At 37.8% G+C, this 27,966-nt stretch overlaps 1 protein-coding gene across 2 annotated transcripts; it reads left to right on the top strand.

Moving 5' to 3' along the window:
* The first annotated feature begins 50 nt into the window (after positions 1-50).
* On the top strand, positions 51-27,855 carry LOC110845797 (receptor-type guanylate cyclase Gyc76C). 2 transcript variants are annotated; one of them, XM_035850517.1, is made up of 28 exons: positions 51-1,868; positions 1,950-2,299; positions 2,642-2,746; positions 2,818-2,900; positions 2,971-3,057; positions 3,962-4,106; positions 4,184-4,339; positions 4,473-4,550; positions 7,587-7,721; positions 7,855-7,978; positions 8,103-8,143; positions 8,261-8,388; positions 8,593-8,772; positions 10,474-10,564; positions 10,722-11,047; positions 15,506-15,682; positions 20,830-21,231; positions 24,512-24,803; positions 24,861-24,942; positions 25,014-25,064; positions 25,374-25,483; positions 25,579-25,692; positions 25,837-25,874; positions 25,950-26,045; positions 26,134-26,136; positions 26,724-26,880; positions 26,994-27,092; positions 27,436-27,855. In XM_035850517.1, the coding sequence occupies exons 2-28, from the start codon at positions 2,059-2,061 to the stop codon at positions 27,615-27,617; spliced, it is 3,723 nt and encodes a 1,240-aa protein (XP_035706410.1). In that variant the 5' UTR covers positions 51-1,868; positions 1,950-2,058; the 3' UTR covers positions 27,618-27,855. The 2 variants fall into 2 exon arrangements, with proteins under 2 accessions (XP_035706410.1, XP_021947999.1); XM_022092307.2 differs by having other exon boundaries at positions 51-2,299.
* The last annotated feature ends 111 nt before the right edge of the window (positions 27,856-27,966 follow it).

The raw sequence follows: 27,966 nt of genomic DNA, 5'->3' as shown, positions 1-27,966 counted from the left end.
ATGTCATGTCAGCATCATCTCATCTGCCACCATTTCCTATTTCCTGTCCCTTTCACCCGTCTAGCAATAAATTCATTGGGTTTGGCTTCCATTCACTATATATGTACATAAATACAACCGGAACTGGGTTCGTGATTTAACTGCACTTTATATTTTCTGCAAAAACCACGCCTATTCGACAATTTAAAAAAAAAACATTCTGAATATTTATTAGTAACTGACTTTTTTGAGTGTTTGTTATTGTTGTGTCGATAAGATACGAATTTTGTATTAAACTAGACAACCAGTTCATGTCCACTCTGTTGCCCATCCACCCATATCAAATTTCCCCTTACGCAACGACAAGAAGACGAGCAGGCTGTTGCGGACTAGTGTCGGAAAAGAAAGCAATTTGCATAACGGCAGCGTTCTCAGGCAGAAGTGAATTGTGCTCCAAATTCCTTCAGCGTCGTTTACATACGACTTCTTCTCCGAAACAAAAGTGCGTAACAAGCAGCATTTCTAAAATACTTATAGGACAATAATTCTACTTGTATCGCTTTCACTTCCGCATAAACGACGCTGCACACATACAATAAACACATACTTAAACATTTTGGGGGAGTCTCTCAGAGGGAAACTAAACACGCGGACCCAATGAATATGCACTTGTGTAAATTGGTAGACAACAAAAAATGTCAAGCCGTTGCACGAAAACAAATTTCAAGTCAAAATATTCTCCTACTCAGAAATGGGGAGGAGGAACAATGCAATGGTATAATCTCGATGAAACCATGTAAATACACGAGGATACCGGATACAAATTCACAGAGTGTGTAACTTGCACCACATAAATTACAAAATGCGACATTTAATACCGAGTCTTTAAACGAAGCAAATTTCCATAAAAGCCCTTCTAGAAAACTATACACTGCATATCCGATCTATTAAATTACAGGAAAATGGATAAAATTGAAAACTGCATTTATGGCTTCTCAATCCGTTTTTGCACAAATGGGACTTCCTATTTGAATTTCTATCCCAAACCAGATATAGAATTTTGTGTTGTTATTATTATGTATGCATCACAAACATGGAAGCAACAGAGGTATGGAGCTTGGAGAGAAATTTCACTTAAATCAATGGATTGCTGCATAGCCACCCAGTTATCGCTTGCCATATTGAGACAAAACTTTCGCATGGGGAAAGCGATTAAAGCAATGAGCATCCTATTGTGAATGTATTTAGGAAAGCATATGTAAATAGACATGTGTATCCCGATAAACTTGACTTTCTCAAGTGAATAACGATGCGGAATGAGATATGCATGCTTCAGAACATCAAAATCACTCAGCTTGAAAATGATGCGACTTATCACCCTGTGGAAGCTAAACATGCAGGGCTATCCAGGACTTTGAAAAAAACGGACTGCACCCACCAACAACCAACCAACACTTAATGGAGTAGGAAACCGTGTAGTGATGAAGATCACTTTGCGTTGCGTATATGCACATGAACACAATACGTATAAAGTTGGGGAAAGTGGAGAAATCTCTCAGTCGGGACTCAGGCTTGCTTCTATCGAACAACAACTTTCCCCTCCGCCCACACATCCACTTTTACTTAAGTAGATGTACATAAGGAATCCCACTGTCATTTCTGGGATTCAAGTACAGTTTCCATTTATTTCAACAGATAATACTTTAATTGTGTGCGAAATTACAGGCATAAGTTCCACAAATATAGTATTAAATTAAGGCTAAAAATATATTTCGGTCCCGTCTTTCTCGTGTCATTATTTTATCGAGGGTACAAAATATATCTGTACTTTTACGAGAAATGTGAGACCTTCTTATACACCTCGTGTCTCTCAATCTTAAACTCAACAGGTACGAACATAAATATTTAATTAAGTTACCAGGCCCTGTGGACCATGCTTTTCTACACATATTGACCTTTATCTTCTCAAGTGTGTGCGGGTGGTACCTGGAAATAAAAATCGGATCCAAACTTCATATTATACAAGACACTCGCATCTGCACTTACAGAGGAAATGTGATACCTGAAGTGGCAAACAAAATGGAAAGCACTGTTCTTCTCAACCTGATTCTATTTATACAACTCGTCATCATCTCCACGGCGAAACCTCGAACGCCCACAACGTTCGGACCCTTGCACGAGCCACAGTTCCTGAGCCGCATGGATAGATTTTGGGAAGGAAATGAAACGATATGGCAAGTACAATTTCGAGGTCAAGGGTCTCCCAAATTAATCCTGGATTTACGTCTCGGTTTCATCATGGGATCCAGTAGAAAACCAGGTGATAAAGATTACAGTTGTTCATCCCTATTTATATAACGGTTGTGGTGAAATGGGTAATTATACCATTGCAAGTTCTGACTTGGTCGTTGAGAATTGATACATAAATTATGAGCAATGAGCAATCGTATACTAAATACAAGGTAGAGAGATGACATATTAATTAATTAATCCAGAGAAAAAATGTACCCTTCGGATTTCATGAGATTTATCAAAAATGTTTCATGGGGAAAGGGATGCGTGGATCTTGAATCAAATTTTTACATCAAGTTTTATCATAGTTGAATTTTGTCATGCATTCTAAACTTTATCGCCTAATTATTTCATATTTAATCTCTATCAGGTGATGAAGAATATTCTCGCCCAGGTCTCACAATTGCTGGGGGGTTGAGCGCCGCCCTCTCAGACTTGTATAAAGAGCGAGACTTTTTCGGAAGACATGTGCAAGGTAAATATGATTATGAAAAGCTTATTTAAATGCAAATAATTTAAAATAATTTTTGTTTCATTGTTCTGCAGTCAACTTTGACCTCAGAGTGGGGGAAACGTTCGGCGACGAGGAAAGGAGTATCAAAGCAGTCGCTACGTTCTGGAAGGATTGGGTACGTTTAGCATTGTTTGCGTGGTATCCAAACTGAAGTTAACCATTAATCAATATTTTCTTTGAAATAGAATGTGTCGCTCATCATCGGGCCGCAGGAGTCGTGCGTTCACGAAGGGCGTCTCACGGCTTCCTTGAACATTCCAATCATCTCCTACGTAAGCCTGACTCCTACCTTTTTGCGATTATAAGCTTACTTTCTCATCCCTGGATTTAGCTTGTTGAGCTCGGTGTTTCCTCTTTTTTATTCCAACACGGTATCCAAAAGTTAACCATACTCAATTCCTCAACGTAGTGGTACTTGTGTACGTATTGCGCTCAGCACAGAAGCGGTGGGAGTTTGGTAGTTTCAAGAACTAGCTAAAAAATATTCGTCTGGAGTGCATACTTAGTTATATCTGGGCCAGAAAATATGCACAAACTACCCCGTTCATGATAGAAATGGGTTTAGAAAAGGGTAATTAAGGGCTTAGCTAATTGCAACAAAATTAAATTCTGACAGAGAAAAGGAGATTTGTGTTTTCCTTTTCTGCCGAAATTAAATCTCATCAGAAACTGCAATGAAGTACAATTTATCCAATTACGGTGGACGACAATAACTTGAGAGTTGCTTAAAATCTCGTCACGATCCAGAGCTTTCTCAGAATAACTTTATACATATAGATACGTTTACGTATACATAATATGTACTATGCGTATGTACCTTCTGTTAATAACTTCCGTTAACTTTTACTTACTTATTTACACTTTGTGAAGGAAATGCCGTTTCTTTTTCCTCCTTATGTACTTGTTCTATTTCGACTTTATGTGAGAAACGTGTTCCGAATTTTGTGCCGGGCTTGACAATATTTCTTTCTTACTCTTGACACCGATTAAGTAGAACTATTTCTACTTAATCTTGATATTTCCACTTACTTTCTCAGTAGAAAGTTGCAATCACTTCATTCGCATTTAATCCCAATATTAATACATAGAGTGTAAAGTATTAGGAGTATAAAAAAATAGACTTTAGCAAAAACTACTAATAATAATTACAAGTTTACAAACCCTTCATTCTCGTAGTTCTGCAGTGACGAACAAACATCAGACAAACGCCACTTTCCCACCTTCAGCAGAACACGGCCACCAGACGCTGCAATTTCAAAAGCTGTGGCGTCTCTTGTTTCAACTTACGGATGGAACGAATCGGTAACCCTGATCTACTCGGGTTAGTCATTTTCATAGCGTTCTTCATAATAACGATGGCCTACAATAAATTAAATTGTGCACCAATTATCCATTCAGACTCTCCCGATGACCAAAGGGCTAAGCGAGTAGCAAGAGGGTTGTCGCTGCTGCTTAGCGCTCACACCCAAATTCCTTACAAGGGACCTTACCATCATGGCTACGGGGACAATCCATTCGACTCAATTGTTGCTCGGACCAAGGATACGACTCGTAGTAAGTGGCAGATTCCTACTTTTACTGTGCTTTGACATCAAAAATACAATAAATCATTCCAAGTTTTATAATCAAAAATTGTATGCGTTGCAATATTTGCCCATTTCAATCGGCCCCATTCGTTTTTTTTCAGTTTACATCATTACTGCCGAGTACTTTGAACATCTTGGACTTTTACTTGCCCTAAAAAAGCACAATCTCTTAGAAAAAGGTGAGCCTCGCTGATTTTTTTATTCGGCTGTTGCTTTCTCTATGACTATGTATACTATTGGACATTTTAATTTTCATGGAGCTACATGGAGCAGTTTTAATGGGCAGTAAATACTGTCGTAAAAGTGAAACTCTTATCGCATCATAACTGGGTGGTCTATTACCTACATCGAACTCTGCTCAAATCTTAATGACTTTCTGCAAAGAATGTATTTAGCTGCTGCACTTTCTTTCGTCTTGTTTTATTAACTGACGCCAGCGAACCGAGCGCCATATGATACAATACTTTACTTTCATTTGCTACATATATATGCGTGGTCAAGTATCATAAAATTATTGTGCCGCACACGAAAGAACTTTTATGTACGGCGGCATAGAAGAATGTAATCTTATGGCTTATCTTTCAGCTAAATCTGAATCTAAATGGTCTGTTTTATGGAGAAATCAAATTCAGTTTGACTCCACAGGTCATCAATATTCTAGTCTTGCGTAGTTCGGCTACGTGATAAATCTTTCAGTAAAGGTGGAAAAGAAAGTTTGCAACATCTTTCTAAATACAAGAACTCGGCCCGATTTTTTCCTTTTAAGAAACACTTTTATCTATCCCGACTTGAAGCCAGGCTTTCACTTTATCATCATTTTTAATTTAACGGACTGAAAATGATATAGGCAACGCGAACGAGGGGACCCTGGGGACAGTTTATCTTGACAGGTTCGACATCAAATTGACACTTTGGAGTGTTTATATGTATGAGACAAAAATCTGGTCCTTAACTCCACCACGGTTTCTAAATCATTCATAATGCTGATTTTCGGTTTTTATCCTGTATGAAATCCAGTTGATAGATTGATTATGCGTGACACGTGTGGCCAACTTTTAGCATAAAGTGTATAACCTCTGGAGAGAGAAAAAAATGTCAATTTCATATTTTACGTGTATGTACATACATATATTGTATTCCGCCCAAATATGTAGCAACCACTACATACTTATTTCACAATAAGGCGATAATAAGTTTGTCCTGAAACCTATTAAGAAGTGTAGCAAACTTTCTGAGGTACGCATTTATTTAATTTGCATATCTAATTTCAGGAAAAAATTCTACAAACACAATATAATTTCTTCCGGACTGTGTACCAAGTTTCGGTGACCAAAGTTGAGTATGTATGTATTTACTACCGCAGTCCTTAAGATTAGAGCAGAGCAGACAAGGAAGAGAAAAAGCTGCTTAAAACTCACTCACAACAAAAGCCATTTTTTTCCTTTCAAGCTTCTGCTGACATACGTATTTCCTATTTGGTCTACTTCTCAATCACATATGACAAACCTAATTCATCAAACGGAAAGAAAGCACGGACATGCAAAATGGACGACGACGACGACGACAGAAACCATGTATTTATGTACACCACTACTCATGCATATGCACAAGTAACCTGTTGCGTTGGCTGTGAAGCATGACCCCAATTCCAGCAAGGAGAAAGCATAATATGAATCTGCCTTCTTCCTACAATGACTTGCTCATTAAGGATGAAATCCTGACTTCGACATTTCTCTGTCTCTCGTCCAACTTGACTTTGATTACATGACAATGTCCTGAGACCCTCCAAAGTCTGACTGCTTGGTTTTCATGAACATAAAATCTCATTTCCTTCCCATTCTATCCTATGTTTCCTTCCAATTTCATCTTCGTATCCGACTTTATTTACTTTACGTCATACATTTTTCACATTAATTTCTTATGAGGAATACTTCATGCTTGGCTGGTTTGTGTAAAGGTCGACAAAAGGATGTAAATAAATCCGACAATGGGTTTAAAATTTGCTCTTACTTACCTACAAAAATAGCCGAGAGTTCTCACAAGGGATTACGTATTCTGTTTGAAAGTAAGATATACATTGTCAGATTTATGAGTATGACATAATCCAGTGCTCTCATTCTATGCCTTCTCATAAATATAAAAATACCCTGATCAAGGATTTGTTCCGAAATTATAAATATTTGACAAGTACAATCCAACCATTTCGTCACTACATAGTTATTGATTGGAATTTTAAACGAACTAAAAACTAAGCGTGGGTTTCCTTGTTTTTGGAACAACAAATTCATGTTCTATTCATCATTACGTAATAAGACAACACAGAGGTCACCATCTATTATACTAAAGAATAATTTTCCTAAGATATATGGATACATGTATTACAATGAGCCCCCACTCCCAAAATGTGACTTTATACGTCAAGGCAAATTCGCATAATACATTATTACAAATTGCGAATAAAAACAAAAAATGTGATGAACTAATTATCTGAAAAATATAGGATACATATATATGTACATCAATTAGTTCAAGTAGTGGCTCGTATTATCATACCTGTCTTTTACATGTATGCACGTATTCTAGACTTACCCAGGCTATTGTCGCCTTATATTTAAATTATGCTATTGTTCTAGCTCGAGTTAAATAAGTAAGAGAGTTTTAATAGTCAACATTTAACGGGCTCATCGTTATCACATCCCTCAGGTTTTATTCCCCTCCACCCTAATGAATATGTACATGCACATGTACACATTCTTTGAGAGCTGAGTCAGTTCAGAAAACTTTCTCCAAGTACGCATCACCATTTTTGAGCACTTCTTCAGCCCCATGGTTCGGATGTCTGCATAAATCTACATAACCTTGTGACAACAAATGATTTGTTAAAATGAAATTGAATATTTGCTGAAACTTAATATTTCCACATTGTTTGATTCGAGTTTACTATGGTTAATTTCTTTCGCGTTCGGGTCATCTAGGTAAAAGCTTTGACTTGTCACTACCTCTTGTTGTGCACATATCGCAAATGTTTTATGTCAACGTGTTATTCGTTGTACGATGATCGACAGGAAGCAAAACAGATTTTGGCGTCATAAACGTGTAAACACATAAAATCACTTTCACTCCGTTTCTACTCTAACACAGTTGGATAAGGTGAAAGGTCAGGACATTGCAGATAACCTGTAATATAAACAGACAATGTTTTTTCCATATTGCAGGCGAGTATTTGGTGATCGGAGTGTCGATGGATGATTACAAAGACGACGTGTGGAACGCCCGAAGATATTTTAAAGGACTGCTCACTGACGAAAACGAGACTGATGAAGCTCCCTTTGCGTTCAGGTCATACCTTGGTAAAAACCAATCAACCAATTAATCTGCCATCAATTAAGCATCAAATTATTAAATTAATGGACAACTTTCATAAAATATGCGTTCACAATCATTAGTAGCAACTAACTAAGGTATATGCACATTTGAACTCAGGAATACTGGCCTCACCACCACGAAATTTTACAGAATTTTCACGTCGTGTCAATTACTGGATGGAACAGGAACCTTTCGAGTTCAAGAATCCTTTATCAAAGCTCGGAGGGATGAAGAACATCCGGTATTTTTTTGTGGAGGAAACTCCAAAATAGCCACTTCAATAATACCCTAATATCGCTCAGAGGCATAGTTTGGCCCTTCCATACACTTGTTTTAACCGTGCTTTTTATCCAATTTGTATACAGGATCGAGGCAGCTTATCTCTACGATGCTGTAATGCTATATGGTAATATTTGATAATACAAGAACGAACATTATCTAGATGTAGCGCAATAATAGTTGGGGCGTTGTGAGAAAACGTATATAAACACATTTAGAAACGAATTAACCATTGTTTTTACAGCCCACGCCATCCAGCAAATTATTGTGGAGGAGAAAGCTCGTTTACGAGAAGAGGGAGGATTATCCAACACTCAGGTCGAGTGGTCCCTGGCTCTGTCTGAACTCGTCAAGAACAAAGTGCTGGATGGAGTGAGCAGCTTTATTATTTATTTAATTGACTCAATGTGCAGACTGAGAAGAGTTAATAATTACGTTAAAGCGTGAACATTAAAATCTCATGTGGTTACAAAGTCAGAGTGCATAATATTAGCTCAAAATGGTTACATCGGTGTAACCTTTGGAGCATGATGTTCATATATGAGTAATAAATATTTAAATTCTAACAACTTTTAGCGAGGGATTTCCCGAAGGCTGAGGGACATACGTTATCAATCCGCCACAGGACATGAGACCAAGATGGACGAGAACGGAGATGCCGAGGGAAACTTTACGCTTATCTCATTGAAAAATAAGGGAGGCGTCTTGGGCCTATATCCCGTCGGACTCTTTCTCAGATCCTCGTCACAGCTGCCGGTAAGTAAAAACTCCGGAAAAGATGGTAGGCTTAAAATAAGTCAAGTGATTTCAGACAGAAAATGTGACGTTATTTTGAAGGTCAATGATGACGATTATAAAATTCTGCTCTCATTTTATTATACATGCAAATCGTTCATCATTTGCCATTTAAATAGTTTGTCGCATTCATATTTCAATTTCTTGTAGATACTAAATTAATTATGTCCGTGGCCACATCTGCAGCTGTTGCTTTATCCTGCTTATAATTACATTACATGGAATTACATAAAGTTCTCTAATGTGTCGCCCACACACTTTCGGTGTTTTTTTTATAAACCCTGAATCCGATGGATGCATGAAAACATTCCTCCTTACGTAGTTAGAATCGCATAGATACGAGTTACATAAACGCACATACGCCTAAAGTTAATTTTTAATCCCATATTGTTACATATACTCCTTGTCTTTTTTAATAATAGCAGTTGCACTTATTTAGTTTCTCTTGGCGTGGTTATGCACACACCTGACTTATCCACTCTCAATTTTCGATGGGGATGAGAATGAATGGCTTTAATCACGAGAGTGGAGTGGAGTGGAACTCATAAATTCCTCATCTTTCCTTCACTTTTACTTTGTTTTGCAAGAAATGGTAGTCTTTTTTTTGGAATTCCACGCTATATGGACACGCAGCAGCTACTAATTGGCTTTGGTGGTTGGTTGAAGTGCCGTGTGAAACTTGAGATGGATGCGGCTATTTTGTTGTGGCAGAAATACAATGTAATTTTCCAAAGTTGAAGTGATTCCTCTCTTGGACATGATTGCCTGGCCAGAAAGGAATTGGAAGCTTTCACTTAACTCTAAATTTCCAATGGCTTGGAACAAGAAACCATGCAACCATATAGGAGAAGTACCTAACGTAACTATGCAGCCGGCTATAGATAGACACATTGCTTAGCCTTTCAGCTTCTGTTATTCAACTCTGCTCCATTTAATCGAATTATTAATTAAAGTCTTTTGTATCTCTTTGTAACTTCAAAGGGTTCTGATTACTTTTCTCTCCATTACATGTACAATTTCACACCTTCCAGGTATATAGAGCATAAATATGTATAAAAAAGCAGCAATACATATCTGGCCTACTGATATTCATAAGATCGCACATTTTTAAATACAGAATATTTAGTAACATTTGGCACGTAGTAAATATTTACATCTAATTGTACAGTACAAATGAACATTGCGATATATTATTGACTCAAAGATAAATAGTTGAGAGTAATTTTTTGCAAAGTATGAATTCCGAATCTATGAAAAAATGAATTGAACGTATGAATCAAACTTTTGATTTTATTGCACATCACTTTTCTCACTTTATGAAACAGTTCTCCGTCTCCCGTCACGGACGAGTGATTCAGTGCACGTTATAAACTTTTCGATTTGTTGGTTAATAACTTTTCTCTTTGCCAATTATCTTTCACCCGATTTCACAACTAGATTGTTTTATTGTTCCTCCACAGAAAAGTGAACATGCAAATGCAGCGAATATTGGTCATATTAATTTTATTCATATGCGAACAGTCACTGAAGTAGTACTTGATTTCGCGATATCGACTTTTGAATTATTTTTTCCATGCTCCAGTGAGATTGAAAATTGAAAATGCTTACTTATGACAGAATGAATATATGTACATGCATATAGTTAACTGTGCTATTTTTCAGGAACTTGCCCTGTTCGACAAGATCGACTGGTTGGGTGAAAATCCCCCAGTGAGTGAACCTCCATGCGGATTTTTTGGTGAAAAATGTCAACGTAAGTGACATATCACGCAATTTATTATCAGTCAACTGCATACACACGTCGATGCTTTTACGAGATTTCATTCGCTGCACGTGTCAAGTTATTTATCTAGTTAGCAATATTTGCAAAATATTTACAAAACCAGGCATTTTGTTGTTGTTGTTTTCAGGGGACACAAACAGACTTTGGACCCTTGCCACCCTCGTTCTAATTCTCACCATTGTAATGGGAGGAGTCTATCTGGTGTTTCGACACTGGCGACTTTCTCGAGACATGGACACCCTTCTTTGGCGCATTGACAAGAAGGACATTTCCTGGGAATCGGGGACAATGTGCCCTTTTGTGGGGGGCAGGGCTTGCACTGGGAGTCAGGCTTCACTAGCTCGTTTCTCCACTCTTTTTGCACCCTTGGTTCAATATCGAGAACGGCATTTTGCAGCCAAAGCGATCTCCATTGGACAACTTGACAACAACATGAAACACCAACTGAAACTCGTAAGTTCATGATAATAATCAATCCTATAGAAAAATAGATCTGAAAACATCATATTTTTGATCAGAGCAAAAAATAGTAGAAAAAAATATTAATTTTCTCAACTCAAAGCTCTGAATAAAGATTGTTGCTTCAGCTCAAGAAAAGTAATGCATGTCCAAATAAAATGATATGTAGGACGACGGTCAGCTACCTCAAGGCCAGTGATAATCTTAATTTCAACCCAAGGGCAAAGTTCTTTGGTTGTTAGGCTATTTCTGTGTATGGCTTTATATAGAAATGTGGAAGGCCGATTACATGCGTGCGTAGACATGTCCATGCATTCACGTTATTGAAGCTCCTACCTAATTCGCGAATGAATATTGTATTGTTACATCTGGACCAAGACTTATGTAACAACACGTAGACACCAATTTCAAGGTTGCACATTGTGTCGAACATGTTGTTCAAAAATCCTAGATATTTTATGCCCATGAGGTGAACAGGAGACTTTACATTGAATCACCTCTCCTCATTTATCTTTTACAGAAAATGGGAGAAAATCTGGCAAATATTTTGTTTGATGTGATGGTGCATGGGATTTGAGAGGATTCATGGATGAGATGAGATTGTGTGTGCCGAAGTGGAGTGGGTGGTCTGGTTACATACGTGATGTGACTCTATGTACGTATGATGTGATGATGTGCTCGTTGGTTGGGAGTCTCCCAGGTGAGGGGAAAGGGTGTATTATTACTTATGCTCCTCGTGTCATAAGTGGTTCTTTTCTCCAGTAGCTTGTCGCAAGAGGTTTGTGCAAAAACAGAAGGAAAGAGGATGTACTTTTTCGCGGAAAAAGAGGTGATGAAATGCTCGGGAAACGAAGGATTAGAAGCATTTTCATGTTTTGACATTTCTACTCCGACGTGAGTTTTTGGTTGACATAAACTTTTTTTGATTGACACGAACAAGGTCAGCGTTGACAGGGGATGGCTTTTCATCTCCATCTCTTGTCAAAAATAATTCCGACTTGTCCAATGCACTTTGTAACAGGCGTTGTTTTGACCACTATGGATTTTCATGGTTTCTCACAATTCTGCGCACACATTTCTAGGTCACTAGAGCTTCAAATATTTGAAATATTCTATTATAGCAGAAGTAGCATTGGAAATTATTATCTCCCAACCAAATTCCAATTAAGTGAATTCACTGTGCTGCTGATCATTTTGTAAAGCTCGTTGTGGAGATTGGGCTTGCAGAGACGATTCCGAGAAACCAAATCGATTATTACTTATATTTCAACGAAATCAAGGTTGCATGCGGTTATTTAGTTCGCATAGACGTCACTTTACATTATGATTCACATATCCGTATTCGCATCAATGTAGAATTGAACCGACCAGTAGGACATTGCAACTTGGACTTTCTCTTGTGCTTTCTCCATCAATAATAACGAGTCTGTCCCGTTGTTTTATTTTCGTTTGGCGAAAATTATTTTATCTGGATTATTTTGGTTGGTCGGTACTTGAAAATACCGACATAGAATGAACATAGAATATGCAATGAGATGCTTGTATGCAGCATAAAATAAGAAACATTGTTATATGTGCATCATCCTATAAATTTGTTTAAATTGCACAATAAATCTCTTCTCTGAAGAGATGGTGAAGCACTCTGTCTAATAATTCTTTCGCTGAATTGGGCTTTGAAGCCATATTTTCTCCAAAGACTTGAATTAATAGGATTGTTGCGGCTTTTCTTCAGGTTATTTTGGTAATGTCTACCAAGTACTTAAATAAGTAGTGGCTTGCATTAAGTATTATTAGACGTGTGATGATGAGGTAAGTTGATGTGCAGAATATGAATTTGCGGAGGCCGAGGGAGCAGTAAGTAGCAACAGCTTATCGAAGAAGCACACACATTCTCCTCTTACCATGTTCATAGTTCATTTCGCATTGTGCACTAGGATTACTGTTAATGATGTCTGAATACAGGAAATATTACGTCCTTCATTGACATTTGAAATGCTTTGAAAGTTCGATTTACGGAATTAATAATTGTGCATCAATCCCAGCTTACCCTGTAACAGTTCTGAATCACTGATTTTCTAACACAAAGAAGACCTTTGCTTATTCACAATCATCTTGAACACATGCTGTCCTCAGGAGTTTGATAATGGAGAAGCACGTATCTGTCCTTCATTAACAGATTGTCTCTATATCGTGGTACATATATTTCATACGTATATAATTTCTTTCTCTCTACAATGCCTGCATCCACTACACAAAACGTCCATTCCATGATTATAAGTTTCCATGTGCAAATACTAAAGGTTATGAAAGCATGTGCCCTCCTGGCAGGTAATACACGTTGGCAAACAGACCATAGCACACGTAAGTCGAAACCTGCTTGAGGATAAGTGGAGTGGTTTGCAAACAAACAATGTGCTCATTTTCCCAACATCCCTTCAACGCACAAAGATTTCCGGGTATCCAAACATGTGGGAAAATCGGTTCATATTTCACAGATTTCTCCAAAGTGCACATAGCGATGATGATTGAAAACGTTCTTCTTAAGTATACTCGACTCGACTGATTGCAACCTTGAGAACCTTCTTCAGCCCCGAGATATTTAGCACAACTTATTGTTCTGATGCAGAATTTCTGCGTCAACATTGTTGACCCCTTTCTTCTCAAGGATGGATACGAACAGCATAACTTTCCCTCTCAATTATATAGGTAAATTCCTACTTGGGGGTGAGCCATTTGATGACTTCCCCCTGCAGTGCCGTGAGTGCAATTGATGGCGATTGTCATTCCATTCTCCACATGTCACCACCCATTAAACCAATTTCGTCTATCGTATCAAATCTCCATGCAGAAGCTGTAGAAAATCGGGAGGGAAGCGAATGCATTCATACCAAGGAAGCAGAGTTGGATTCGACGGACGAGTTTACTCTGCCCACATTTATGATCATCCATTGAAACCACCAACAACAACAACTTATATTCATACATACATGAAGTTATCAAGCTGCTGTTGTAAAAGCACGGCTGCTTGGTGGACAACAAAACGAGGAAATAAATGATGCCGCATTCTCTGATCCAAATGCTCCTCCGTTTCAAATTACGACCAATTTGGACTCTTTTGTTCTGCAGAGTTGGCTTCCTCCTTTTCCCCCTCGATGTATTTATATTGCCGTTCTCAAAATTCCAGGAGGGTCGAGGTAAAAGATTTTGAGCATCCTGAAAAGTTGAAACTTTCTCGAATAAAACTGTTCAAAGGAAATCAATGCATCGGAGGCATTTGAAACCTATGTACGTATGAGTCGTCCTTTCAGCGTGTACTAACAAAATACATGAGATTGACGGCCTAAATTCTTTCAGAGTTGAAGTGCTGACCTATTCATGGAGTGAAAATCCTTTCTCTTCCATATGTCCAATACGTAGTGAGAGAAAGCAATAAGTACGAGTTTGACACAAATTCGATACATTTCTGTCCACTTCAACCACTCAATCTGGCCAAGTCAACAATTTACAGTGTATGAGTTGGCTGTTGGGGTACGTACGGATTTCATTTAATGGAGAAAGTTGTCTTTCTCGTCGCCGTTTACGTTCTTGTAGAGAAAGCATCATCGTAATCTTGTGTCTGTCTAAAGAGGAAATGGTGTGGATATTATTGCCATTCGCGGATTTTATGATATTAGCCTTCCGTCCATAACTTCTAGATCATTCTAATGAATTAGGTAAATTATGTGGGCATTCAAAAAACAGTATTTATTTAGATATGTGCATATTTTGTGTATTGCTATTATTTCTGCATTAGGAAAAAATAACTTTTTGTATTATCCGACCATACTTTGGCCACCATTTATTCGAAGCGCTGTTAATTGACTCATCCTTCGGTTTCATGTTGTGGTAGCGGCTTAGACTTGAAGCCGTTGATCGAATGTTAATCTAATCCAAGACCATAACCAAGTAAGTGAACCACCAACCAAGCAACAACCCCACTGCAATCGAGTTACAGTACGTTGATACCTTTCATCACACTTATTTTGTTACAGTGTTTGGTTGGTTTTTTGCAGGGGTCTTGTGTACATCCACTTTATGTACTACGTAGAAATGTACATGCACAGCTTTCACCATACTGCCTATTCAAAACAGTTGACTAGGGAATTCTCCTTGATTATGATTACATATATCCAGCTTGCAAGGTTTTGCTTAATTACCTGCTAATTAGGGGTATTTGTGGGATCATGCTAATTATGAAACGATGAACATATAATTCCCTCGTGCAAGGGGAAATCTGGTCTTGAAGTGCACGTAAACTTGTAATTTGTATAATAATACCCTCCATAATATATTTGATAGTAAATATATTTATAGATCTATAATAACATACATACCGTTAAATGCGGAGATGGAATGCGTATTATAAGTAAAAAGGTATCTGCTAACTCTGTCTTGTTATGATTTGTATTTTAGCTGCGAGAAATCCGACACGAGAATCTTCTCGGGTTTATCGGCGCTTGCTTGTACGAAGAGAGTCTCGTTCTGATAAGCGAGTATTGCTCTCGAGGGTCGCTGAAGGATATTCTGGACAATGGGGACCTCAAGTTGGACGACATGTTCATCTCCAGCTTGGTCGGGGACCTGCTCAGAGTAAGTTCACATTTCTCCTCCTCTTCCTTTCATGTACATGTAGGAAATTATGCATGCACTAGAATAAAAGTGACATTTTATTCTCATAATTTCGAATTTTTATATTTCGTTTAAAATTTCGGATTGATTAAACTGTAAAGCTCCAACTCTTAATATTTCAACGAAAGAATATTCCAATAACAAGTGTTTTGGAATAATTAAGTTACTATTTCGACCAGTTCTTCAAGCGTAAAATATATCTGACGATTTGTTATGACATTAATAGTAATGATACAAAGGAAATGTTTAATTTGTTACTTGTTTGAGAAGTAATCACTCCTGGAACACAAGACTAACTACAGATTGCTGAATTAACTTTCAATGTTGCTCATTACATGTATAGGTAACTACGATTTTATGTCCAGACTTCATACATTTTTTACCAAAGGGAAACCTAAAAATTCATTTTCTTTACTTTATCGCAAAAAAACGATGTTGATTTCTTTCTGTACATTATTGCAACCAACACAGGAAAGTGAAAGCCTATTCAAGTTGAACTCCAAATTATCTTTCAACTCTGCACAAAATCCTTAAAAAAATCTCATTTCGTTCCATATCATGCCAACGTGATCATGTGCTAAGTTATGGAGTGAATTCACAAAAAATTGTAATGCTTTCATCCTCATGTAGAGTACTTTTGGCTTCCTTTTCAGTGAAAATATGGGGAAAGCAAAGTTGCAAAGTATTCCCCTTGCTTACTTTCTCCTTCTTCGAATTATGGCCCTGGAGGAATTGTGAGTCAATACTCTGTTTAACTGGCTACATACAAAGTATGTATGTCTGATTCTCCAACATACTTCGTCTACAAAAAAATTGGTCACAATACGGATTAGTGTATGCACAGAGTTACGTTATTCGATTTGTTTCCTTTCGGTGCAACTTATTTTTCCCGACGTACTTTCTGAACTAGATACTTGAACCGAGGATGATTATACATTCAAATTCGAGTTAATAATTTCTGCAACGATTCACGCGAATACTGAAGGAAAGCCAAATTCTCGCTTTCCGGGAATTGATGGGAATTCGGCGAGGGTTTTAACGTTTTTATCGTCTAAATCCTGAGCCTGTGACAATCGAAGAAGGTCTCTCAATAATTCCTTCTTATCATCCATGGTGAGACTACTGGATGGCCGAGTACTTATGCAGTATGCATGTAGGAGGAAAGCGCCACTCTATCGCAGGTGTTTATTCCAAGTTACACAATCCGGTGACAGGAAATTATTACTTACGATCGAATTTGGAAAACTTTCTCTTTCACATATGACATTGAACTTGGTCACAATGCTAAGAAGTTGTGATTGCAAAATTCAGAGTTGAGAATCTACATTATTTCTCCAAATGTCGAACTGTTTGTGCAGAAATAGAACCTGCAAACGGAGAAAGTAGTGAAATCCTCTCATTTCTCGGGAACCCAACGGCAATGTAAAAACAAAGTGTAAGTTTCCTTCCTTCCTTCCTCCCTCGTCGCTGGCCATCCTGTGCATGCGGTGGTGAATCTTTGGAAATGGTATAGATGCTCTAACTCAACGCTGACATTATTCGCTCTCTGAATCAATTGCATAGCAGTAATAGCAAAGTTTTTCCATTAAAATTTCAATATCTTACTTATTTTCTACGCTCGTATTACTTGTCCAGCCAGACTTTCGTTCCGATATGTGCAAAGTATTCATCCACATATGCATTTTTAAAAAATACTTTTTTTATCGTATTTGTGGATAATCCCAAAACTAATCTTCTGTACTTTACAAAGAGAAAATCCATCCATGAAAACAGAGTACTTGAGGCAGGTTGAAGACGCTGCTAGTCATGTTACCCAAACTTTCATCACGTGCAACATAAACATAAGAACAAAGTAGACACGGGACCGATGAGCCGGAAGGAATAAGCATCATTACCTGATAACTGTTTTCGGATGCAATAATTGGACGACCAGAGTACACACACACACATTTTTGTCTACTTCTCCTTCGAGATTCTACTGTCACCACGCTCCACATTACAATAAAATAAACCTGTATGAATTTCAGCGGCTTACTTGAGACGGGGCTGAAATAACAGTAACAAGGAAATTGTTAGTGACATAAGTTCCTCCTTTGCACGCGGAAGAAGCAGCCAAGGAAAAAGAGAAAGCAACAAAAAGGCTGTTTGGGTCGGAGCTCATTTTCTAGTTCATTGCTCAACAAGAGAAAGTTTCTCTGCGTGGAGGTTCACATGTTCATATGCAGTAAATAAGTATGTATGTAGCATCTTTTCACAAGTTAATACTATCAATGGTCAAAGATATGGAATAATCCATGACGCAGAAAATTGGGAGCGAATATGAGACATTCACTCCCTGTTACACACGTACGTATAATTCTGTGCAAAACCTACATACATCAGATCAACGATTACATCTAATTTCATTCTTCTTCCAGTCCAACTTTATTATTTTATTTTCCCTTCATCTTCCCAAATTGTATAATTTTCTTGTGACCACTGCCAGCCATGCAATTTACCCGCTCCCATCCGAGATAAGGACATTTACTCACTTACTTTTTTCTACAATGTATATTTCCTCTGTTCAAAACTGCTATATATTTAACACGATCTCCTCCTCGACGTGCCCGTTAGGAGAAAAAGAAGAGACCACCAGACCAACTGAAATGGAAGGATGTATTTACGTATCCTTGCACGTTTTCCTATATACTGAGTGGTAATGGGACATACTTTCTTTGCTGGCAAGTTATGAATGAGCTGCAAGAAAAATGACATGACGGAAATGAGCCGACTTTCCCCAGTGAACGTTACTCTGCCAGAATCCAACAGTGGTGTGGTCAAGGATTGGATGCATTCTGGAAATTTTTCAACTTCAGATTACATATAAAAGTATTTTCAGTCGGAAGGGGAACATTATTTTGGTGCACTATTAGTACACGCTGGAGTAAGTAGGTTGTAAAACCCTGGGGGAACAAGACAACATTCAACATTATTTTAATATGGTTCTCCTTATCGTGGTGGTGTTGCCGTTAGCGGTTTCGTTCCACAAAACTTTCTCGTAAAGATACATAAAATTAGGAGAAAAAACAAAGTTTTGGGAGAAATGGAAAGTGTCACATGGTCACATCTGCCTCCATAAAGTATGTTGGCTTGAAGATAAAAGTGGAGGGCAAAACATTAATTTGTATTCATGAGGACATTTGCTTTGAAATTACCACTTACTTGTCTACAACTTCAACTAAATGTTTGTATTTTTGTTATTTTATTTCACTCAGGCTCGAGTATCATCAAAGGGAAATATGATATTTTAGAATGATTAAATTAACTGAGAGGCTGACATTATTAAGTATTACATGTACATAAAACTGTAAATATAGGGTGGAATTCAATATACGCGATCATAAGCATTTGCGTAGATAAGCACATGCTCAGCAAGGTTTTTGCTGAGCAAAATTTCGTATTCAATATAAAGTCGACTTAGGCATGCGTAAGTTTAAGAATGCTTAAACTTACGCAAATTCTGAGCAATGGCTAGGCATTTTGCCTAGCCATTTTCGTTGCCTAAGGCAACGAAAATCTGTGACCTCGTGTGAACTGACAAAATTTTTGCAAAATTTTGATGCTCCGCTCTTTGCATCTTATTTCATCTCGGCTAAAATATCAACCCGACATTTACCACTTTTTAACAAACTTAATTTTTTACAACCTAATTAAACTTTAAGTGTACCTTTTTTGACGTTTTTGAAGTTTGTTGTTGATGGTGCAACTCACATGCAGCTGACATATACCTGGGGAAGCATAACTTCCATCAAAATTTGGCTCCCGCGTGCGTATCCGTACCATGCTAATAGTATGGGAAGGATACGAGCGCGGGATGATGGAGGTTATACTTCCCCAGTATTATTTTAACAACTTTTCCACTGAGTTTGGGCCTGGGTGTTTTCCTGGCTTGTCAGAGCGTCGATTTTTCGAAAAACGGTACGCGTTACGTTTTTGGGGTCTGGTACCTTACAGAGGATAGCAGTCCTGCTAATTTAGATTTTCATCCAATTCCAAAGGAAGTAAGTATACTAGACTCTGTAGAATGAGCAACACTATCCGGATAATTTCAGCTTCTCCAAAATTTTCGTTTGTGACAATTTTCCTTCCGAAAAATGTTTTATGCGATGGTCGACTTCGGATGGGCATTTTCATAATTTCTTGGTCATTTTTTGACGAATTTTTGTCAAAAGCCCTCTAAACTTCCCCTATCCGACTCAAAACAAGATTTTAGGCTTTGTGTAGGAAGAGGTACTTCCAGCTTTGAGAAACGGACGATACTTTAAGAAAATTTCTGTTCCGGTGGAAGAAAATTAGTAATGAACTTGCAGTCTGCCGGAAAAGTACTAATGACGGAGGTGAAGAAAAAAGTTAAATACGAGATGGATAATGGATTAAAGTCTTCTTTGTCCGTAGATATATCCAGTTCGATATGTTTGGAATATTCTACAAAAATTTCAAATTTCTAAACCTATTTTTGACCACTTGGCTACTAAACTTACAAAGTGATGCACTATTTAGTAGATCCAGTATATGTGAAACTGTTTTTGAAGTTTTACTTTGTATGTAATTGCAAATAATTAGAATATTTAATAAACCGTTGCAAGCGAAATGTAACAAAGGGGTGAAGCGAAACGGTCACACGGTCATAGCATGTCAAAACCATGTCGATTTCTGTAATCCTCGCCCCAAACTACGTCTAAAATGGTCGAAATAAATATTTTTCTAAGCTAAATTATAGTTACGCAAGTCGTTATTCCACCTCCGAGCTGGAATAACTTTAGGCAAAAAATTTAGGAATTTGTGCATATTGAATACAGAAAATCCTAAATATTTTGCTCAGCACTTGCTTAGAATTTTTCCTAAGCAACAAATATTGAATACAAATAAAATTTGCTTAGGCAAATTTCTCTTGCCTAAGCATTGCCTAACGTATATTGAATTCCACCCATAGATAACAGCACTCTCTCATCACTTACTAATCCTAACTAAGTACTTATAACATATTATTTAAATATATTAAGTAGTTATAATGTTAATGATAATGTGCAAATTAAATTGAGCGACTAAATACTTTCCATTCGATTCAGGGTCTATCTTACCTTCACGACTCTTCACCATTTCGAGCTCATGGAAACCTGAAGCCGACCAACTGTCTCATCGACTCCCGATGGAACCTCAAGTTGGGTGATTTTGGTCTCAAACGTTACGAGTTTGCATTCGGGTCAAAGGCCAGAACTGAGAGTCACACCTACGTCAGCGGTGTGGTGGGGGCTCCGGGAGCTTCGGCGAGTCAAAACCATGGCGCCACCCGAGCTTCGTACACTTTCACCTCCAGTTTCACCTCTCATCACACCAATTCTCATCACCACCACCACCACCACAATCACAGCAACAGTTTAGGAAATCCAGGAGGAGGATGCCAATTGAATAGCTGCCCATTCTTCATCACGAGCCCGTACCTTCCTCCAGAGTATCCTCTGCACCCAAAGGTAAGAACTTCTATTTACATTCATCTTCCCAGCATGCCTTTGTCCTATCCATATTTTGCAATGTACACTTTCACCCTCACGAGTTACATTGTTATTAAGCCGCAACAGTTTCTAAATCTTTCCAACACAATGAGCAATGCCGCTAAAGACACTCCAACAAAATAGCAGGAAAATGGAACAACAGTTTCCGCGAGTTCCACTGTGTCCCAAAGAACATTTCCTCCAGAATTGGATCCACATGCTAAATTCCTTTGAAAGATCTCGTACTGCCGATCATATCGTCGATGAAGGCCTCTCTCCATTATCTTCATAATTCTAGTGTAAAATGACAGATTTTGATGAGGTTGGAAAATATATTGTGTTTACCCGTAAAAGAGTAAAGTTGAGCAAATTTTACATTTGTGAGTACCCGTAGTTAAACAGCTCCGTGAGTTCCGAGTCCTTCCTTGTAACGTAAGAGATTGGAAATGCCCTGCCAAAGGATGCCACTGGAACTGCTGCAATTCTTTTACACAGAAAAGTCGTCGTGTAATTTTGTTTGAAGGCTTCTCTATAGAAAGCATCGCTATATGTGACCGTGGACACCATTTTTTGCCTCAGTAAATGTGTAATTTGATTCTTATTATCGACAGTTTCCACCTTTTGGGAGAGATGTTTATCGCTGATAATTTTCTATTATGAAAATATTACTCCTAAAATATTATTCTCATATTTAAGCATATAAATAGCTTCACATGTTTATATGCTTACCTTGATAACGTCTTGCATGGGCATGCTGAGAACATGAGTTGTAAAGTGATAATTGAGCTGAATCAGGTTATCAAATGTTTTGATGGGAGAAATGACAACGGTTATTGCTGAGAGGATGGTCGACGAGTAGAAAATTTGGATGATCATCCCCATTAGAGCCCCCGTTACGAAGAGTATCTGCAGAAACGGCAACAAGTTGGAAGGATGTCCCGGAACTTGATTACAATAGAAAATTGGATTTGAGTTGTAACTTTGTTGAACTTCTTGGAAGTGCACAATGGGATTGTCGGATGCTGTACATGTCAGAAAGGAGAGACATCCTCCGACCCCCATGCATGCACATGAGTAGGCACATAAGCACATACATATTGTGTCATACAATACCTTTTCCGGTAATGAAGGAGAGAATCCACCATCCTCCGTGTACATCTGACAACACGCGTCGCCCTGCTTGCTCACTTTCTTGGCGAATATAATATTTGTAAGAGTATTTCATACCGCACAGTGCACAATAGTACAGGATCCAAGTGAGGGTTATGCAGATCCAAACTAATTTGTGAAATGGCTGAACATGTGCGTTTCGAATTGAGCTGAGTTTTGGCTTTCTGAAGAAAGCATTATATCTGTAATAATAATAAGAAGAAGGCAAACACTTTGCACAATATGCATCAAAAGACTTGTTACAATTACTTTACTTACTTGGAGTGTAGCATGGGCTGCAATAATGTAAATTGCTGAAATCTCTCCAAAGTTTGGGCCATGAATTGACAGTTTATATCACCTCTGGTTGCACTGGAGGTTGCTGGTGAAAGCAGTTTGTTTGGATCCTCACTGCTTATCAGTGTATAGCTGTTGCATGCACGTTTAAAACCATAATTACCAAGTGGATGAGATGTATTCACGAATTTGTAGATTTACGTGAAATTGAAGAGCATTTGTAAATCTAGGAAAGAATCTGCAGCCACAGTTTGCGTGTATTCTGCTAATTTTAAGTCAAAACTGCGTCGGGAGGCATCGACCCGGTCAAGGACAGAATCCACGTCATTTAACTGTGAAATGTGTACAAAAAACGTATTCAAATTACAACAAACGTTTACTTGAGATTTTGAAGTAGTTGAATAATTAAATGAGAACCATGATATCAGAAAGCTTGTTCCTCTGGAATTATGCAATGATACGCCGTGATATAAGAATTTCAACTAAAACTATTTCAAAATTTAGAATTCAATTTTCTCCCAACTTACGGCTACAACTGCTACAATTTCGGATCCTTTTAAATTTGATCGTCTTTGAACTTTGGCCATGATATTGTACTCAATTTCCCTTTGAAATATAAATTCGTTTTCGTCAAGTTCGTGAATTCTCGAGTAAAACATTTGCTCCTTGAATTTATAGGAATCCCAGTATTGAGAATTTGCACAATTTTGTTCCATATTTAGAACTCCGTGAAATATGTTGTCATTCAAATCGCTTTCAAAGAAATTTTGTACATTCGACACTGAAAATGCGTTGGAAGAAAGGAACGTCATTGTCAACATGGCTTGGGGGAGTGCTTCTGCCGATTTTGTATACACATTTTTCGCAGTTTCATGAACAGACTAAAAAAATGTACATATAATTGGTTGTAACCAGCTTGATTATTATGCAACACATATTTCGTTACTGCACTTACAGAATAATTGACAAAACTTGTCGAAAATGGGTTTGTTCCATGAGAAAGTAACGTTTTTAGAAATATTGAAAGGCATGTACCAACTGTCTCGGGCGAAGCTTCGGATGCTAAATATTTTTCAAAAATTACATTTCCATACAAAATTTCAACAATTTGTACCTTATTTTTAAAAATTGTAAATATTTTCTTACTTTCTTGAAAAATTAAGAAATTAGTTTCTACTCCATTATTTGTAGGTATCAAAGCCAAATAAATATGCACTAGCAATATCAGGTATCTCTTATGAAGAACCATTATTTCAGCCAGAAATGACGTTGACAATCCTCATCGGTGAAGAACAAAAACCATTATTTCAATAGTTTTACTTTCTCTCATACTATGCGAATTACTGTTCCACGGAAATAAGCGAAACGACATATATCAGATACGTTGTATTTGCACAGACTTTGAACAACGGTACTCATAATATGAATAAACATTGGATTACACTCCATTTCAAATTGAAGTTAAATCTTTACATGGCTCGGATATTTATAAATAACGATGAGAGAGCAAAATCCACCTCGCCGTGTAACTCTTGGCACCTGAATAAATACTGGATTTTGTGAATTCTCTCATGACGATGAAAGTGGCTTTTCACAAGGTTTCCCTTTGCAAACAAGTCACAAGGGTTATTCGACTGTCATCAAGTGTCACATAGTTTTACGTGGCTTTTAATGCTTTATTTTCCTCGACACATGTACGTTAACTTCCCACACAATGTGTGGGAAGCTAACATTTAGTCGTAGGTGGAAGTAATCCATGTTTATTCCTTGCGAACTTCACAAGTGCAATGTTTTCTTGTTTTGTGATAATTAGCAGCGTAACTCAAAAAGTGGGGCAGAAGGATACCGGAAGGGAGATATTTACTCATTGGGGATCATCCTCTGGGAGTTGCTGCGTCGTCAGACTCTAGCCAACTATTTGGGTCTTCGGGAAGAATTAGAAATTCGAGAGATTGTTTGCAAAGGGCATCCATCGGCTCAATCTCTTGAAATTGTGGGCAAGGAAAAATTCCAGGATTTTAGTGGTGGAGACAGCCCACGCGATCCGTTTTGGCCGAGAGCCTTGGCCCTCATTACGGAAGAGAGTAGCACCCTTTCCTCAGAAGGTAAGAATTTTCTCCATGTGATAAAAAATAGGAATCCACTCAACTCTCTCCTCGCAGGAAACAAGACTGGTTGGGCAAGTCAACTGGGTCAGATTAAGGAGTGCATCGCGGACTGTCTTCGCTTCGAACCAGATGCCAGGTCTGTCACATCATCGTCTTAAATGCAGGACTAATTGGTAAAGATATGATTAATACAATTGATTTCAATAGGCCGGATGTGAAATCTGTGAGGAATCGGTTGCGACCACTGCACAAGGGAATGTGAGTATATTGTAGTATTTATCATGTGACAAATATGTGCATAATATCAATAAGTATTGTGCTTTTCCGATATCTTAAAACGCGTGACGGATGATATGGCGTTATGTGGTAAAGGGTAGATTTACTGAATTAGTACGTACATGGTTGCGTGCGTATGGTTATATTGGTCCTGTTACATAGTGACCAAAACTGATATGCATTTTATGCAACAGTCTCATTAACTCCCCACAAATGACTAGAATGCGATCAACAATTACATGAAGATATACATACGTAGATGTGTGCTAAAATACATGTTATTCTTCTTAGAGATAACCCACCTGACATCATGATCGGACTCATGGAAAAATATGCCAATAATCTAGAGATTTTGGTGGATGAAAGAACAAAACAACTCAGTGAGGAAAAGCGAAAAACTGGTATTTCAAACACATCAGACTGACCATTTAAGTATTCGCTAAAGTGTTTAGTAACATTTTTATTAGAATATATTTTTCATGATGAAAATTTTCAGAAAGTCTGTTGTACGAGCTGATTCCAGTATCTGTAGCAGAAGAGCTGAAAGAAGGGCTTCGCGTCCCTGCACAGAATTACGACTCTGTGTCCATTTACTTTTCCGATATAGTGGGTGAGGCGTATTTATTTTTGTGTACTTTGTAATAAATTGCATAACCGTAAAACTTTGGCATATGCTGTAATCCCCATTCCGTGATTCTGAACAACTAAGAGGTGATTTACGTGTGTATTCAATGTATTCTTGTATAATGTATAGGTTTCACATTGATGTCTGCCCAGTCAACCGCCCTCCAAGTAAATAACATATTCATTCCAGTACTTGCTTTCTGATTTTGATTTATCCCAAGAATTGTGACTGATTCGTTGCAGGTGGTTGAGTTTTTGAATGAGCTATACACCTGTTTCGACTCTGTGATAGACAGCTTTGATGTATACAAAATCGAAACAATTGGCGATGCTTACATGGCAAGTGACAGTATTGTTAATGGTTTTAAAATTGCAGTTCGTTTCTGAAGTATGCTGCTAATATCCGAATTTATTAATCGTTTTTCAGGTCGTAAGTTGCATTTTATCCTTTGATTTGCACATCTGATCATCCAAAATTCGCGTTATCCAAATGAATCGGGGCTTTAATCTTAAGCAAATAGCAATTTACCGTCAAAAGAAAGCTTCTCTGTTGGGCAAGAAGCCTACACACAATTCAAATGTAGTTAACTTAGCGTGAGAAAATGGTGTTTGCTCAGTGAACCAGGAAAGTATTTACATTTCTTCCTTTTGTTTAAATATGAGTGGGTTTGAGGGAGTCTTAATTTCCCAGCTGGATAGAAATTTCCTGAATATGTTGAAACCTTTTTTCATCGTGTATCTGGATGTGGTTAGCTTTTATTGTCTATCGCTTTGCGAAATGTCTGCAAATTTCTATGTACAAATATTTAGTAGCAGATCGAGTGAAGGAAAGCTGAATACTTGTAAAGATAAGTATATCAAGGGTCATAATAATTATACTCGCAAAAACGGGACTGTCGGCGAGTATGGATTGATTGGAAGCTGAGTAATCGATTTCGCTATGAATGAGATGATGCATATTGATTATCCCGTCATCTTACAAAGTATGTAGAATCTGAAGTTGATTAATGATTTAAGGCAAGTGGAGTTCCAGTAATTCGAGAAGGAAATTACCACGCAGTTGAAATGGCAAGAATGGCACTGCAAATTTTACAAGCTGTCACCAACTCCTCCGCTGTCAAAATGCGTCATCGTCCCCATGAAACTGTCAAGTTGAGGATTGGCATCCATTCTGGTAGGTTACAAATCAGTTACTTTTTGCTCGTTTGGGGAATATTGCAGTGCGATATGGTTATCAGTATGGAGTTTTTTGCGATTATTAATCCTTCAGTTTCTTGTAAATATAAGGTCCGATTTGCGCCGGTGTGGTAGGATTAAAGCGCCCGAGGTATTGCTTATTTGGAGACACGGTCAATACTGCGTCGAGAATGGAATCTACAGGCCTCCGTAATTAAAAAATAATAATTTATATGTATATTTCATTGGAATATTGATACAATGGCCTTGAAAATTATACTTGAGCAAATTTTATCACCGTTAAATTATTAAACTACGAGGCTGTTCAAGTTTCGAAACACTTATCAGAATTATGAATGTTTGAAAAATTCATATCTCAACCAATGTATGGCAAGTGATACCATTTTTCTCAGCGTTCTGTTGTGTTGAAAATCAGTTTGAACTCGGTCACACCCCCTCGACATTCGAAAACTGACCTGCTCTCGTATAAATGTAGATGCCATTGTGTCTCGCCCCATCGTATTTAGATGCATAATATTGTATCCCATTTCAGCTCTGAAAATACACTGCAGCGAAGCGTTCGCAACGCTTGTTGATGCGTGTGAAAGTCCACGATTCATTCTGGAGAAACGCGGCTGGGTTGACGTCAAAGGGAAAGGAGACATGTTGACGTTTTGGCTGCTGGGTCAAGTTCATCCGACTCCGCCATGTCCGTCGTATCCCGACCCGAAATAGGGCACATGACGCTTAAGAAGTTACGTAACGTCGTCGACATGACGGCATCCACGCACACATTTTAATACATATTAATGTAATTGTGTATAACCCAAAGGGTAGATTTTAGCCAAATTCAACATACTTTTACATGTTCCTAAGAAGTGTTGTATTAAATCATGCATATGTACATATATTTATTCATTTACTGGGACTAACAACAACTGATATATTTTAAATAAAACTGTTTAAACATCAACCGTGTAATTTCTTGAGTTTGTAATTTCTAGGAATAACAAAACTCCATAATTCCAAAACTGGGGGATATGTTGTTATAATTTTAAAAAAAGCTGGTGCCCAACATGCTAAA

Source organism: Folsomia candida, unplaced genomic scaffold (assembly GCF_002217175.1).
Source record: "Folsomia candida strain VU population unplaced genomic scaffold, ASM221717v1 Fcan01_Sc003, whole genome shotgun sequence".
NCBI lineage: Eukaryota > Metazoa > Arthropoda > Collembola > Entomobryomorpha > Isotomidae > Folsomia > Folsomia candida.
Note: the sequence above shows the minus strand (reverse complement) of the source record. Positions and strands in the feature narration are given on the sequence as shown.